Below are 18,083 nucleotides of genomic sequence, written 5' to 3' on the forward strand. Positions count from 1 at the left end.
ATTGCTGTGGTACTGTTGTTGTCTTTTTTTTTTTTTTTTTAATTTACATGGGTAGCCACCGGGAATCAAACCTGGGTCCTCTGGCATGGCAGGCAAGCATCCTTGCCTGCTGAGCCACTGTGGCCCGCCCTGTTGTTGTCTTCTTGTTAACTATACACCATGGCATGCAATCATAGTTTTCCCCCTATACCCCTCTATTATTGACCATTTGTACAAGATTCATAACTTTGAAGAAGTTCGTGCAAGAGCTTATTTATATATATAAAGTTAATCAGTGGGATACATGGCTCTATACAATCCCTCTCAATCAAATCCACCTTCAATATGGCAATATTACTTATAACCCCACTAATGAACTATTTTCACTTCTATCCATTCTCTTACATTTAAGTTCAACCTCATTAGGTAACCATTCACCCATCTCTACCTCCTTTCTATCTCTAGTTCCCCTATATTCTACATTATAGGCCTCTGAGTTTACCATTACCAGGGCCATATTAGTGAAATCATTACAGTATCTATCCTTTTGTGCCTGGCTTATTTCACTCAACTTATGTCCTCAAGTTTCATCCATCTTGTCTTGTGCTTCTGGACATCATTTCATCTTACTGCTGCATAATATTCCATCATATATATATGTGTGTGTGTGTGTGTGTGTGTGTGTGTGTGTGTGTATGCATACACACGACATTTTAATTATCCACTAGTTTGTTGATGGGCATTTGGATTGTTTCCATCTCTTGGCAATTGTAAATAATGCTGCTATGAACATCAATGTACACATGTCTGTTTGTGTCATGCTTTCAGCTCTTCTGGTTATATACCAAGTAGTGGTATTGCCAGGTTGTTGGGCTACTCAGTGTTTAGTTTTCTGAGGAACTGCCAAACTGACTCCCTCAGTAGCTGTACCATATATTCCTACCAGCAGTGAATAAATGTTCCAGTTTCTCCACTTCCTCTTCAACATTTGTGGTTTCCTGTTTATTTAATTGCTGTTTGGAAAAATGTCTATTCATATCTTTAGCCCATTTTATAATTGGGTCATTTATTCTTTTGTTGTTGAGTTGCATAATTTCTCTATGTATACAGTATATCAAACCTTTATCTAATATGTGGTTTCCAAATATTTTCTCCCATTGAGTTGGCTGCTTCTTAACCTTTTTTACAAAGTCCTTTGAGGCTCAGAAACATTTGGTCTTGAAGAGTTCTCATATATCTGTTTATTTTTTTTGTTGCTTGTGCTTTGGGTCTAAAGTTTAAAAAGCTACCTCCTACTACTAGGTCTTGAAGAAGTGTCCCAATATTTTCTTCTAGGAGTTTTATGATATTGGTTCTTATATTTTGGTCTTCAGTCAACTTTGAGTTAATTTTGTATAGGGTGTAAGGTAAGAGTCCTCTTTCATTCTTCTGGCTATTGATATCCGGTTCTCCCATGCCTGTTTTAATTTCTGAATAAACTTTTCTATTAAAGAAGTTTTAGGCTTACAGAAAATCACACATAAAGTACAGAGAATTCCCATAACCACCCCCCTCCCAAAAAGGACTTGTTTTTTTAATAAAATTTTGTTCTCTTGGAAATTGATTATGATACCTATCTTTTAAATTAATGAGCTTTATTTTTCTTTTAAAAGGGGTAAAATTTAAAATCCTTTGGAAGACTAACTTTTTTCTTCCTGTTTCTCTCCTCCCCCTAGATCCTAAATGCCCAGGAGATGTTGACTTTCAGAACAGTGATTGGGATATTAAGACAATCACCAGCTCCTTGAAATTCTACCTCAGGTGTGTCTGCTTTATTTTCATAGTTGATAAAATTTGTCTAGGTGGAGATTGGTGTTAATGTGGTTTCACTCTCAGAAAGTTGGATAGATTTTTTTTTTTGTATGCTGTATGGTAGGGTCACATTTCATTATATTTAGAAATTTGGATAGATTTTTAAAGAAGAAAAAGATTGAAGAGGATTTCTGGCAAAGATGAATGTACATTAAAAACTTTTTTTTATTCTGGGAATTTAAGCACAGGAAGCACCAAAATAATTGTCAAAAAAAAAGGCATTTGAAAATTATTCTAAAACCCTTGCTTCTGAAAAAATGGAGGCATACTTTTTTGCCATAGTAAACAGATAATTAGAGTGATGTCACAATGGGATCACTGGTAAAAAAAAAAAATGAATTGTGACAATTCAGTGTTGTTAGCATGTTTTAGTATATAATAACCATTTGGAAACATTAAATTGCACTTGAGCAAGAGTTAACTGACCAGTAAAATTTGAGGATATAAACCCAGGGGGGTTTGTGAGTGAGTTCAACGATGATGAATATAATGTTCAGTTTATTGGCATAAATTTATAATACATAAAATGTATATACTTTATTTTTGCATGAGGAAGAATAAAGGAATATCAGTATTGCAGGATGTTGAAAATAGATGGTCCTTCATATTTTAAAACTTCAACTTCTGTCTGAGACTAAAGCAAAAAATGTTTATTTGGTACAAAATTTATATTTTGACTAGTGCATTTCCTAATGTAACTTATATGGACAGTTTAATTGAGTACCATAAGTACATAAAACTTTGAATAGGGCGTGAGAGTTTGTTTGTTTGTTTGTTCAGTGTGATGCCCCAATAAATCCCAGAGTGATTTGAACAGTGAATAACAAAGTATTTACAAAGATCCCTTGGGGGAATGGCAAGAAAGGGGGACAATTCAACTTCCCCATTTGGAGAATTCTTGATATTCTCACAAGCAGTGGGGACAACCAAATCAATAGGCCGAGCCCTCAATCTTGGGGTTTGTTCATGTGAAATTTATCCCACAAAGTATAGACTAGGCCTACTTAAGATTAGGCCTAAGAGTCACCCCCAGAGAACCTCTTTTGTTGCTCAGATGCCCTATCACTTTCTCAGCCAACAGGGCAAGCAAACTCACTGCCCTCCCCTTCTCTACATGGGACATGACTCCCAGGGGTATAAACCTCCCTGGCCATGTGGGACAGAAGCCTTAAAATGAGCTGGGACTCAGTATCAAGGGATTGAGAAAACCATCTTGACCAAAATGGGGAAGAGAGAAATGAGACAAAATAAAGTGTCAGTGACTGAGAGAGTTCAGAGTCAAGAGGTTATCCTGGAGGTCTTTCTTATGCATTTTTAGATATCCCTTTTTAGTTTAAGTTGTTTTAGAGAGGCTAGAGGGAAGTGCCTGAAACTGTAGAGCTGTGTTCCAGTAGCCATGTTTCTTGAAGATGTTTGTATAATGATATAGCTTTCACAATGTGGCTGTGTGATTGTGAAAACCTTGTGTCTGATTCTCCTTTTATCTATGGTGTGGACAGATGAGTAAAAAATACGGATTAAAAATAAATAAATAATCCTATTGGTAGCCATGCGGGAGACCCAGGTTTGATTACCAGCCCATGCACTTCCCCCCCAAAAAAAAGCAAAATAAACAAACAAAAATTCAATAAATGATGCTGCAATAATGGGATACTCACATGGAAGAATAATGAAATGTGGCCCCGCCAGACAGCATGCAAAAAAAGAAAAAATCCCATTGATATTTTTATTGGAGATCATATTAAATTTATAGATGAACTTATGAGAGGTGACATAAATGCTGATTATCCCTACCCTCCAAAAAATGTATATACTTTATAAAAAGTTACATATTTTAAAATTCATTTCTCGCCATAGTTTATGTTCCATAATATGTGCCATGGTTTATGTGCTAAAATGCCTCTTTTCAGTTTTTATGCCCTTTTTAGATTGACACCTAAACAGTTGAAAGTATCATTAATCCAGAATACATTGGATCCCAGACATTGCTGTTCAATGATCTTCTGCTGTAGCATGATCTTAGAGCTTTAAATAAACATGAATGCTCTTTCCAAAAATATTTGTCCTGCATGTACTGAAGAAGAAAAGAATTGTTAGAGGGCTTACTCTGTCCTAAATAGTGTGCTGGTTGCTTACATTGAAGGTGTCATTGCATTTTCTCACAATAACCATGTTAAAGAGGTGGTATTATAGGTACCATATTCATTTTACAATTGATGAAACCAAAGCATACCCTCTCCCCCATTAAGTAATATTTTAACTTTTCAGAAATAAGATCACACCACTATTATTTATTATTTGAACTTGTTTTTGATTGGTACGTGCTACCCAGGCATTCTCTTCCCCTACCCCCACCCCTAAGAAGTATGGCCTTCTTGGGGTTTCTAGGGTAATATAGTAAAGACAGAGAGCAATCTGCCATGGATATTTTCAAAAGATTCATGATAATGTGAGTAGAGGGAGTATGATTCTGCATCTTTTTCTGGCCTAATTCAGAAGAGTTAGTTTTTTCAAAGTATATATATAGATTAAGTTCCTTCCTACATTACATCTTTCCTGCCTTATCCCATAATAAATGTGGCCGCTTGGAAAGATGGGAAGACTGACGCTGAAAGTGTGAGTGGGTGGGTCCCTGAGACTCTCATACATGAGCCTTTAATATATACAACCTTCAGAATTCTCAAACATAGCAGTGGTTTCAGAATGGGCCTCTATCTGTGTTTAAGGTACCTACCTCACCCCTAATATCCTTCTTTTCCAGATACTTTTTAAAAAATCATCTCTTCTCTCTCCTGTATCTTCAACCTCTCTTATTCAGCTGACTCTTTCCTCTCAGCATAAAATAATTCCCTGTAAGCCCATCTCCTTGACTATGTGCCTCCTTTCATTTATACTGCCCTTCTTTTATTCATTCAATAAGCATTTCCTTAGCACTTATTCTATGCCAGGAAGGTGCTAGGCACTAGGCATACAATTGTAAGCAGATATAGTCTCTGACCTCAAAGAGTTTATAGTCTAGTGGGAGAGATGGAAAAAGACAAATAACCATAGAAATATAATAACAGACTCTAATAAGTAATCTGAAGGAAACATAAACAGTGCTAAGAATGCATATAATGGTAGGACCTGACCTATTCTGCTTGCTTGTTTGAACTGAAGTTTGAAGTATGAGCCGGCATCAACTGGGGTTGTGGATGGAGGTAGAATGTTTCCAGATGACATGAGCTGCCCACGCAAAACCCTTGAAGCAGGAGGGAGGTAGGGCCATTCAAGAAATTAAATGAACCACTATAGGTGGAGTAAAGTATAGAGAGTGTTTGAGAGATATGTAGATGCCAAATTATGCATGACCTTATAGGACATTTTAAATATTGGTGTTTTTATTTATCTTAAATGGAACAAAGATATATTGAAGGATTTTTAGCTGGGGGGTATTACATGATTATATATGCATTTTGAAGAAAATTATAGAGAGAAATATTAGATAGGGGCAGTTTGGGTACAGATGGAATCCAATTAGCAGGCTATTGCTGTGATCCAGGCAGGAAATGATGCTCCTGATTGGGCTAGTAGCAGTGAAGATGGGTAGAAGAATCACATTTAGGAAATAAAATTGATGAGTTGGTTATGACATGGGAGAAAGGAAGAAAAAAAAGATGACTTCAAGGTTTATGGCCCATGTAATGGAATAATGGTCATGCCATTTACTGATTTGGGGATCAAAAGAAGACCAGATTTAAGGGAGATGTTAAATTGGGTTTTGGATTTGTCAAGTTTGGGTGATATTGAAGAAATAAGGGCAAGATATTAATCCAAGCAATTGTATATATGGTCTGAAGCTCTGAGAAGAGTTCTGGGTTTGAGCTAAAAAGTTGGGAATTTTTGACAATGTAGATGATAATTGGAGTTAGGAGCTTAGACAAGATTGCCTCTTGGGAGAGACACTCCACTTCCTCCTAGCTAAGCGTATGGATCAATATACACTCCCTCTCTACTTCTTAACCTGCCAGTTTACTTTTGAACTCATCTCAATCTGACTACTTCCCACCCCCACTCTGTTCCACTGAAGCTGTTCTTGCCAAGGTTGTCTGAGTCCCTCAATGCTAAACACAGGGGACAATTGTCATTCTTTACCTTACTTGACTTTTTGTAGCATTTGAAGCTGTTAAAAATCCATCCTCCTTAAACCTTTCTCTTCTTTTGGATTCTGTGGCATCATTTGCTTTTAGTTTTTTTCTTACCTCTTTGGATTTGTCATTTTTTTAGAAATCCTCTTTATAGGCTTTTTACCTGGTATTTCCCAGGGCTCTCTTCTCTTTATAGTACATTAGAAGAATCAAAAAGTCAGATATCTATGGGGAAAAGGAAATGTAAATGAATGAAATAGTCTGTTTGCATATTAAGCAAGTTACATATTGAACCATCGTTTGCATAGTAATCCCTTTGTTTACATATAAACAGCAACGATTTTTAACTGCTCAAATAACCATATGGACACTGCTTCTTTTTCAACAGAGCTGAAAATATGGATTTTTATATGAAATACCTCAATTATTTATATGCGGATAATTTATTCAATTGTATTTTTAAAAAACACTGTGCTGGACAAGCAAAAAATTGTCAGAAACTTCATGTCGTTGTTTGGCTGTCAGTTTGCTATCTCTCCATGAAGAGTATCTGCTCTTAAGGTTTTAACCACCCTCCTAGGCTCATGTTTCTACATCTACTTCTCAGGCCAAGAAGGGCTATACATCAAGCTTCCCAATAGGCATCTACCCCTGGCTATACATGGGTAATACCCCTCTGGCTATACAGGTGCCAGAACCCTCTGACTTAGCATTTCTCCCTAGCTGTTAATCAATTCCGGTTCTATCCAGGCACCCGTACCAGATTCCTATCTCCCTCACATTCATACCCTATCTGTGAAGGAGTGCTATCTTTGATATCTTTCAAATCACTCTCCTTCCCTTTTTCTTTTTTTTTATCTAATACCACTATTTCTGTTTTGGCTCTTTTTATCTCTCACCTGGATTACTACAGTAATAACAGTGGCACAATAATCTGTCTCCAGGGGCCATACATGTAATGAGTATAGCACTCTCATTACATGTATGGCCTCTGGAGACAGATTATTTAACTTCTCTGGCCCTCAGTTTCTTCATCTATAAAATGGGGATAATAACAGGGTTGTTGTGAGGAGTACATTAGTTAATATATGTAAAGTACTTAGAACAGTGAAGAGTTTGCTATTAATATTTTCTAGTAGTAACAGTAATAGTAATTACTTCTTTCCTCTGAGCCACTGTGTCCCTGTAGTTTATTATCACACCTGTCCCACTATATTGCAAATTTTGTATATGACATTCTCTTCAACTAGACTATTAGCTCCCTGGCGATTTGGACTATGTCTTATTCATCTCTGGAGCCCCACTACCTGGCACAATGCCAAGCACAAGTAGGTGCTAAGCCAATATTTTTTTAATAAATGAAGAAAGCTTTTTGAGCCTCACTGTCTTCCTCCATTAAATAAGCATGTGAGAATAACAATTCCATTTCACAGGATCAAATGGGATGATGGATGTGAAAGCACTTTGGAAACTCTAAGGAACTACCAGATTATAAGGGATTCATGGTGTAGTTCAGAATGGGTCTACTTTAGGATTTTGCAGGCCTGGTTTCTGCCTCCCTTCACTTTGGGGAGTTAACCTTGCTAGGGATCTCAGCTCATGCTTTTGTAGGTCTTCTGCTGAATCCTTAACAATATGGAGTCCCCTGACAAAGCCTTAGGTGAAGAGAAAAATGTCTGTAGTCACACTAAGCTGTGGGACTCAGAAACTTCAGTTTTGCCTGCCACAGAACTGAGAATCCAAGCCCTGGCTACTCCCTCCCCAAAGGAACTTATAGTCTTCATTAATTTCAGGAATCTGTCTGAACCTGTCATGACCTACAGGCTTCACAAAGAGCTGATTTCTGCTGCTAGTAAGTATTTACGTTACAGGGTAATTGTGTTGTCCTGGCTTCTTAACAAGGTTTACAGAAGTAAGCCTAGCAAACTACTTATGGAGGAAAAAAAAAAAAAACTCACACACAGATTTTTCCCACTACCAAATGAGAATGTTTTTGCTTGTTGCCTAGCTCAAGTTATATTATTTCCCATAAATCAATGTTAGTTGAGTGGGTTGGAGAAAATTGGCCAACATTAGGGATGTGACAGGTGGAAGGACTTAATTGATTGATCATATATCCTCCATCTGAACAAGAGCATGGGTTCATATTATTAGGGGACACTAAAGTGGTTTCATTACAGTTGTTGTTTCTGTTTTTCTTTGGCATTTTGCCTTTTCAAAATGCTTTTCAATTGCATTGTGAAACATTACTCCTGATCTGTTAGTGCTGGCATCACATTTTCTAGCTGAGAAAACTATGTGTGGAGACAGAGGGGTAGGTGAAAAATCAGGTACATAGAATTACTCCAGAATTTCACAGCTGAAGAACCATAAAAAGTTTTGCCTGTGGCCACTGTATGAGTATCCCTCCCTATCTCTATGTGATCCGTACCCCATATGGTGTGCAGGAAAGAAGATTCAGGGGACTTGACCTCACAGTGAGTCTTTGTCAGGACAAGCGTTCTTTGATCTTTACCTCTGGGTATTCTCAGTGATTTTCCCAGGAACCCATTGCAGCAACTTACCTCCAAGTACCATAAGAAAGGTGGCAAAGGGTTTCCCACTGGAAATTTAAATGTGAGGCTTCAGGAACAACCTGCTGTACCCAGAATTCTGACTTCCTCTGGGACTGATTTCTCTTCTCTTTTCTTCACATTCTAGGTGCATTTCTTTCTTTCTTTTTGTCTATATCTTTGCCTTTTGGTCTCTCTCTCTCTCTCTGAATCTGTTCCTTTGTTTCTTGGTCTTCATATTTGCCATTGTGTCTACATGCAATTTTTTGTCACTGTCTCATTCCTCTTAGATTGTCAGTCTCTTTCTCTGTGTCTGTGTGTTTATATGATTTTGCTTGATCTAATTGTCCAGAAAACCAAACAAACTCTTTCACTGTTCTCTCTTAGAGTCTGACAACCTGGATTACCGGCTGGGAGCTATTCACTCCCTGGTATATAAGCTACCAGAAAAGAACCGAGAGATGCTGGAACTTCTTATAAGACACTTGGTCAAGTAAGTAAATGCTGGGTTTTCAGAAAGAGCTTCTATTAGAGAACTGTTCCACATGATAGGACTGCAGAGCAACTTCCTGTCAGCTCATTAACTCCCAGCTTCAACTGCTTCATCTTGGGCAGTCTGAATGCTCTGTGAAGAAGATAGTTTTGCCTTGAACTATATATCCTCCCAGAGTAATCATGCTTCTGGGTTATTTCAGTTAGTGGGAGATGCCAAGGTAGAGTGGGCTGAAGATAGGCTTTGTTGTCAGACATATACAGGTTTTGTATCCTAGCTCTACCACTTACTTAGATGTATAATCTTAGGCAAACCTCTCTGAATCTGTTTGGTCATTTATAAAATGAGAATAGTAACGCCTGCTATGAAGGACTGTTATGTGGATTATAATGAGCATAGATAAAATACAGTTGACTGATAAAAGGCCAGCTGCTGTCTCTTAGAATGTAGTGTGGTGCAGCAAGAAAGCACTCTGTCCAGGAGTTAGCAAACCTGGGTTCCAGTTTTAGTTCTATCACTAGCTCACTTAGTAACCATGGTAAGATTATCTCAAGGCCTCTCCTGGTATATTGAAAAGCAAAGAAATGTGAAAACAAACCTAGAAAAATATTAAAAAATAAATCTTCAACAATCAAACATCTAAAATCAGGATTTTTAGTGAAGGTAAGACGCTAGGCTAAATGGACTTCTTGACCTCTCTGTGTGATAAGTACTGATCACTCTGTGTCTCTGGACCTCACTTTCCCCTTTGATATAATGAGATATCTACAAGATCTGATCTAGTGCTGATATATTCTGTTTTATTTTTGTTTTTGTTTTAACTTCTGTAGTAAACAAGTATTATAGACTCTGGTGTAGATAAATCAGCAGAAACTTTTATGGCTTTTTTATTTATTGCTATTGTTTGAGATTTGGGCCATTAGAGAACATCGAGAGATACTTTCTCTCCAAATATAGTTTGTGATCATCTCAATAAAAATAAAAATTGTCAGGAAATAATCCATTTGCATGTTAATTTGAGGTTGCCTTGAGAAAAAGTGACTTTGAGTTCAAGTCCCAGCTCTATCACTAGTTTGCTATATCACCTCAAGGAAGTCCTTTCCCTTCTTTGACCTTCAATTTGCTCATCTATAACATGAGGGGACCAGACCAGGTAATATCAAAGGTATCTTCGAGCTCTGGCTTTCTAAGAGTCTCTATATGTGGCAGAAGCCAAGTCCAGCAAATTGAGGCTTCTCCTGCTATCAGTGAGTAACAGAGTGTGTATATCCATCCACCCAAAGGCTAGCCACCTGATTTAATTCCAAAAGGTTGGTTTCAAACACCACAGAATAAAAGGGGCAAGAGACCCAAACAGGTCTCATAAATAGAAAGGCAAATACTCTTGAATATATAAAAAAATGTTTAAGCTTACTCATAATAAAAATAATACAAATTAAACCATTACTGTGCTATCATTTGTTCGCAAAAATCCTAAAGATTGACCACATTTCCTGTTAAATTAGACTTGGGAGAAACAGGCACTCTCATATATTGCTGGTGAGAATGCACTTTAGTCCCCGAGCAGGGAAATTTGACAATGTATAATAAAACTGTTTGGTTACTTGTGACTCAGCAATCCTGCTTTTAGTCATCTGCTCTGAAGATACTTTTCCACAAATATAGAAAACATATGCACAAGTTTCAGCATTACAGCATAATTTTTAAAAGCAAAAGTTTGGAAACAACCTAAATTTCCAACATTAGGGGACTAGTTGAGTAAATAATGGTGTATCCAAACAAGTAGTACTAAGCAATCATAGAATAAAAGAATTAGGACCTAAATTATAAACTTTGTTTTTGTAGTGATTTCCAGGATGTATTATAAATTTATAGGATGTCCAACAAAATTAAACCCAAAGCATAAACAGGGAATATAATATGCTACCTTTTCTCTATAAGCAAAAAGGGAGACATAATATATGAGAATATTACACACCTATTTTTTTTTATTTTTGTGAAATTAAGCGCAGTAAGTATAAATGAAAAAAAAAAACAAAACAACTAATGACTCAAATAGGTAAACGTAAGAGTTAACCAAATGATCCAGCAACTCTACCCTTAGGTATATATACTAAACGGAAATGAAACTGTTTGTCCACATAAAAACTTGTAATAGCAGCACTATTCATAATAACTCAAAGATGGAAACAACCCCAATGTCCTTTAGCTGATGAATGGATAAACACAATGTAGTTTGTCCATACAATGGAATATTATTCAGTCATAAAACAATAAAAGTTCTGTTACATGTGACAATATAAATGAACCTTGAAAGCATTATGCTAACTGAAAGAAGCCTGTCACAAATGGCTACATAGTTTATGACTCCATTTACAGAAATGTTCAGAATAGGCAAAACTATAGAGACAGAGAGTAGATTAGTGGTTGTCTAGGAGTGGGAAAAGGGAGAAATGGGGGGGATGACTGCTAATGTGAGTACTGGGTTTCTTTTCTGGGGTGAAATGTTCTGGACTTAGATAGTGGTGATGATTACACAACTTTGTGAATATACTAAAAACCATTGAACTGTACATTCTAAAATGGTGAATTTCTCATATGTGAATTATAACTCAATAAAGCTATTATGAAAGAAAATTAATGAAAATGGGTTACCGCAGGAGGTTAGATAGGTGAGGAATTGGGATAAGATCTAGATTCCTGTAAGTCTACCTCCTTGTATGGTTTTGCCTTCTGAGCCAAATTAATATTCTACATATCCAAACATAAAATTAAATAGAAAGGAACGACGTTAGAAACCCTAAAATTAAACGCAAACAAAAGTAAATGAATCTAAATGTTTAATATTGATAACATGATCACATAGAGAAAAGAATTATTTAAACTAACTTCTCAACACTATCCTCTGTCTCATCCTTAAAACAATAGCTTCAAGGAAGTCATAGATGTCACTCAGTAGGCTTATTATTAGCAATATTATAATAGTGATTTTTGGAAATATGTTATGAATATATATCACAAGGAAAGAGTAAATATATTAATGTTACTGGAAGCCAAGATTTATGGCATAAAAAAGAGACAAATACAAAGTAAAAGATTTAAAGGAAAAAAAATCTCTATAGTGTTCAAGTTGAATTGAGAATCTCAATATGAACTCATGTCAAAAGACAAACACAAAACCCAAACAACAAGAACAACAAAACAAAAAACCTTTGTTCACTGAATAGTCCTAGAAGTGATTACGTCCAAAGAGTAATGACTACATCAAGTACACAGATCTTGATCACAGGCAAGGAAACTATGTGGTGGATGTGGGACAAGTTGTACCACAAAGCAAGGAAGTACTCAAATATTAATGGGGTCATGTCAAAAGTACACAGAAACCTGCTTGAAGGGCCTGCTAATGATTAAACCTGGGGCAACCTGAACATCAAAAACAAAAATACTGTATTTTATCATAAAGCATGGAATAAATAAAATTTCATGGGGAATGGGTACAAGAAGGAAAGTTCTTTATTACAGCAGAATGCCTGCTAATAAATGTAGGAGGAATGACAGAATTAGGAAAAGCACCATTTTGCAACCTCATCCATTTCAGGCATGGCTCAAAGCCACTGGTAAAATATTGTTGAGGAAAAGAATATTCCCATAGTCTCAATGTATTACACTCAGATTAGTTGCTAATTACAAATGGAAAAATATATCTTTACAATGGGGTCATCTGGCCAGCACCACTTTAATTAATTGATGAAAATTAGCATCACTAATACTGGGAAAAACTGACCTTAAAAGCCTCCTGATGTAATACAGTAAGAAGTACACAACATAACCTAAGGAATATTCTTGCCAAAAATACTTAACCTGAATGAAATTAAGACTTTCCAGTTTATGAGAAATTTAGGGTATAGAAAAATTCATGTTTGACATTCTGTAATACAACTGGTTTGGACGCTTCAAAAAAAGAGAAGATATGGACGAAAAGGGGTGGGGGTACTGTTTTAGATTAAGAGACTAAAGAAACATAAACAAATGCAGTGCATGAAACTTGATTGGATCCTGATGTGGAAAACATAGCCATAAAATATTTTTTGCTACTTTCAGAAAATTTGAATATGGACAAGGTAGTAGATGATATGGAATTATTGTAAATTTACTTAGGTGTGGAAATGTTATTGTCGTTTGGTAGGAAAATGTGCTTGTTCTTAAGAGAGGAATGCCAACGTATTTAGGGTCGAAATAACATACTTTCAAAGGTTCAGAGAAAAATACAAAGAAAGAAAGCAAATGTAACAAAACATTAATAATTCTTGAATTGAATGTTAATAAGTCTTGAGTATGAGTGTTTCCAATACTATTCTTTCTGCTTTTCTTGTATGTTCAAAAACTTTCATAATCAAAAGTAGCAGGGGGTGGGCCACAGTGGCTCAGCAGGCAGACTTCTCACCTGCCGTGCCAGAGACCTGGGTTCATTTCCTGGTACCTGCCCATGTTAAAAAAAAAAAAAAAAAAAAAAGTAAGAGCGAAAATGTGAATTAAAAACAGGCTTAAGTAAAATAGGGAAATTTATACAGGAGAAGAAAATCCATGTTCTTTTAAAAGAGCACATAATTACCCCGTTTGTCAACCTCTCTGCTTTCATAAGCTGTGTGATGATCTTGCCTATGCCTTTATTGTGTGTTCCCACTACCAGTCCGTTTTCTAAGGCTAATAACAGGCTGGCGCAAACTGACCTAAGCCAATTTATGTTCCCAATTAAGCAGTTATTTTTGTAGATACATGTAGTTTCCATAAGAGTGAGGAGAAGGCTGCCTCCCCTACAGTATCACTACCAGTAGAATATTAACAATGGGAGCAAGCCTTAGTTACACAAACTGTTCTGGAAACACAATGAAATTTCAGCTCTCTTTCCTTTCAGATACTTTACAACATCTTCGTGAAAAGTACTCGAGGAAGATGAGATTATATTATAGTGTCACAATTGTAGTCAGGCAGTAAAATCATATGATCTAGTGCCCAAACACAAGAACTGTTGGCAATCCTAGGCCCAGGCTACCATTCTAAAGGATGTAGGATGTAGGCTCATTGTATTCTTCATATTTCTGTAATAACCCTTCTGTCACTTCAGAAGCAATATCACACATTGTAGAAATTAGAAAATACAAAAAGCAAAAAGAAAAGGAAAGGAAAAAGGTAAAAGCTTCCTTTTCTAAGCATTAAAAAATCACCACTGTTAATATATTATTGCATATTCTTCCAGTTATTTTTGCATGTGTATTTATCTATACATGCACACACATATATGTGTATTTGTTACAAAAATAAGCTTATGGTATTCTGTAACCTACTTCTTTCAGTTGACAATTTCTTCCTTTCCAGACTATATTCATATTTCCCCAGTTGACCCCAACATGCCATTTACAGCCAATTTTTCCAAAACTATTATCCTTTTTATGTCTTTAATCTAGCACAGGCCTTTATTTTTTTTTTTATGGCAATGACTTGTTGAGGAGACCAGACCAGATGTCCTGCAGAATGGCTTACTTCTTAATTTGTCTGGTTGTTTCATTGTCATATTATTCACCTTGTTTGCTATTTCCTGTGTTTCTTGTAAAGTACAGGTTGCATCAAAAGACTGGATGGATTCAAGTTCATTGTTTTTTGATGAGAACACTTCATAGTGATGCTGTGTACTTTATGTTGTATCAAATCTGAAGATGCGTAATATTATTTGATCCACCTTACTGATGCAAAGACTGACTTGTGCTATAGTCTTTCTCCCTGGTTCATGAAAAGCTGGGATATAATATTTGTTGTCACTACATAACATCTAAGCAATGAAAAATCTTTTTTATCATCCATTATGCTAACTAACAGAACCTTTGGTGTTGATTGGACATAAAATTACTGAAGCTCTTAGTAACCCTCTGGCTTCTGACTAGAGTCTTTTAATTCCTAATTAATCACATCTAGAATATGAAAGGGTATACTCACAGTTAGAATGCTGCAATCATAACTAACTTGTACTAGAGTGTACTTGAAAACTAACAAACGTTTATACCAAACTTCATCAATTCTAAGGGACACTTTTCTTTTTCAAATTGTAACCTGAACTCTGAATACACGATCAATGATTTCTTACAATCACTGCTGGTCAGGTGGTAGTTGTCATATAATTGTCATAGCCTCTGCAGGCATACACTTGGTCATAGCTGCTCATATTGTTATCACTTCAGTTAAATCATGTGCATTGTTGAGTTTATTTTCTGTTGAAAATGTCTTCAAAAAGATTATGATTTGGCAATGAGTTGATTTTTCTCTTTTAGTGGTACATAAAATTATGGTGTCCTTACAACTGACGGCATTGTTGAAGTTTAGGACATTGCACTGATCATGTAAAGTATTCAAAGTAAATTACAAATAGTAAACACCAGTAGAGGAAGCCAAAGTTGCTTGCCCATACAAAAGGGGAGTTTCTCCAGGGAAGGGGAATTGTTCACTCTCCCATCCGTTATTTTCTTTGCTGTTTAAAAACTTTTTATTATGTAAAATTTAAAATATATACAAAAGTAGAAGGAATAATATAAAGAATCCTCATGTGCTCATACCTTCAACTATTATCAATACATAGCCAATCTTGTTTCACTATACCTCCATCCATTTCCCCTCCTCCACATTATTTTGAAGCATATGTCAGAGAATATTTCATCCATAAATTTTAAATATACATGTTTAAAATTAAGAGTTCTTCATAAACATAAATACAGTATAATGATCGCATCTAAGATGAAATTAAAATAATTCCTTAATATTAAATATTCTGTGTGTACATTCCCAACGGTCTTATAAATGTCCTATTTTATTTTTCTTTGAATCAGGATCCAAATAAGGTCTGCACATAGCAATCTGTTGAAATGTTTTTTAATTCTCTTTTAATTCCTAGCAAAGATCAGAAAACATTTTTTGGAAAGTACCAAATAATACATATTTTAGGCTTTGTGGGCTATATGGCTTCTGTCTCAACTATGTAATTCTGTCATTGCTAACATGAAAGCAGACACAAATGACATGTAAATGAATGAACACAGCTGTATCCTGGTAAAACTTATTTACAGAAATAGGTAGCATGCTGAATTTGGCCAGAGGGCTGTAGTTTGCCGACCCCTCATATATGTAGTGGTTTTCAAACTTTAGTGTGTTTAAGAATCCCCTGGAGGGTTAATAAAGATTTCAGAGGCCTGGACTTGATTAGGTGTAGGACAGGGTCTCTGTATTTTTACCATGTTCCCAATCTATAGGTTTCCTCTTCATTGTTCTTTTCTTCTGTAATTGACTTGTTAAAGAAAACAAATCCTGTAGTTTCCTACAACCTGGAGCTTGCTAACTGTATTTCTGTGATATAGTTTAACATGTTCTCCTGTACTCTGTAGTTCCTGTAAATGAATAGTTAGATCTAAAGGATGACTCTGATTCCAGTTCTGTTTTTTTTTTTTTTTTCGATATGGAAGGTGGGGAAGGCAAGCATACTTAATAGGCAATTTTGTGTTCTTCCATCATCAGGAGACATAAGGTCTGTTTTTCTTTTTACTTTTTCTCCATTATTTTCAAGAGCAGGACTTTCTTAGATTCATTGAATGGCAGAGCTAGATGATTAGTTAATAACCCTTTCATTTTACAGGTAAGGTAACAGATACCTAGGCACGGGGAAACTTATTGGGTTTAGATTAGAAATGACCTAGGAATTCTCCCTTCTTAAAACTAGAGGTAACTTTCTTGATTGTACATTTCTAGGGGTATGGTGGGAACTAGTAAACTGGAGGACATTTGCTTGCCTAAATGGGACAACCATGTCTTACCAGACCCATCTCCCTCATTTGACTGCTTTGCCCCTCTAGGCATTTTAATTTGAACTCTGATCTAAACCATACAATCAAAATTACTTTTTCCTGGACTCAGGGCTTCTTACAGGTTCACTCTGATGATCATTCCCTTATTTTAAATTTTGATTTTCAAGAAGTTGGGCCCAGTTCAATATTCATGTAGACTAGAAAATTTATCAAATTTAAGATTTCTTTGCAGTTATACCACAAATTCCTATTCACAATGCCTTTCCCTTTTGTTTCATTCATCTTGTACACTCCCAATTTACAGTATAACTTATGTCTCTTGAAGATTTTCAAATGTATAATAAAAGAAGAGTTTCCAAATGCAAAGAAATCTCCCCAAAGGAAAGGAGGTTATGTACTAAATCTTATAAGAAGGAAAAGAGTGTCTTGAATGGGATACCAGGGACCTCCCTCAGAGAAATAGCAGGTGGTATTAGCTTAAAGTATTTGATTTCTCAAGAACAACAACAACAACAAAAAATTGACAAGCAGGCCATGTGATGCAATGGGATGATTATAAGCCTTGAAGCCCAACACATTTGGATTTGAATCTCTGCATTGCCATGAATTCACAAACTATGCGATTTGGCTAAGTGTTTTACTGTCTGTGAACCTAGTCTTCGGAGACAAAATACTCTGCTTTTTAGAGGTGGGAAGATTCAGTTAGTTGATGGGGCATTTCGGCAAACATCAGTTCCCTTCAAAGTTCACAGAGGTGATAAGCAGTCCACACGTAGGCACAAAGCTTTTGTAACACAAGTGCCAGGGCCTTGTAACTAGCTATTTAGCACTTGTGGGGCACTTGGTGGCAGCATTGAGTTGCTTTTCCATTTTAACAAATAAAAATACTGGTTCCCTGAAGAATAAGGGTTAATTGCAGAGGTATTTTAAAGAGGTATTAAAGGTTGAAAGGGGGACCCATCTCTAGCACAGCAAGGCCAAAGTCCCCATGAATGGCTGCTCTTCCTTACCATCTGAATGGCAGGCAAGCTTTGTCAAGGGCCCAACACATCCTCATTAAGACAGATTAACTTCTCAGCATTCATGCCCCCTCAGTTACCCATTTTGAGACAAGAACTTGCCTGTTGGGTCAGTCTCAGGGGTTTGACCTTGGCGAGTTTGGAAAATTCATGTTTGGGGTGACTAGCTAAGCTGTCCCACACCCAATTCCTCACGTTCCCACCCCCACAGCCAAACT

The 18,083-nt window shown here is 36.3% G+C and overlaps 1 protein-coding gene across 2 annotated transcripts in view; it reads left to right on the top strand.

Moving 5' to 3' along the window:
- Positions 1-18,083, top strand: part of OPHN1 (oligophrenin 1) — a 528,296-nt gene that overhangs the window by 411,675 nt on the left and 98,538 nt on the right. For both annotated transcript variants that reach the window (XM_077146702.1, XM_077146703.1), the window contains 3 exons: positions 1,695-1,779; positions 7,751-7,809; positions 8,897-9,002. In XM_077146702.1, coding sequence (XP_077002817.1) covers positions 1,695-1,779; positions 7,751-7,809; positions 8,897-9,002 — 250 coding nt within the window. The remainder of the gene's footprint in view (positions 1-1,694; positions 1,780-7,750; positions 7,810-8,896; positions 9,003-18,083) is intronic.

Source organism: Tamandua tetradactyla, chromosome X (assembly GCF_023851605.1).
Source record: "Tamandua tetradactyla isolate mTamTet1 chromosome X, mTamTet1.pri, whole genome shotgun sequence".
Lineage (NCBI taxonomy): Eukaryota > Metazoa > Chordata > Mammalia > Pilosa > Myrmecophagidae > Tamandua > Tamandua tetradactyla.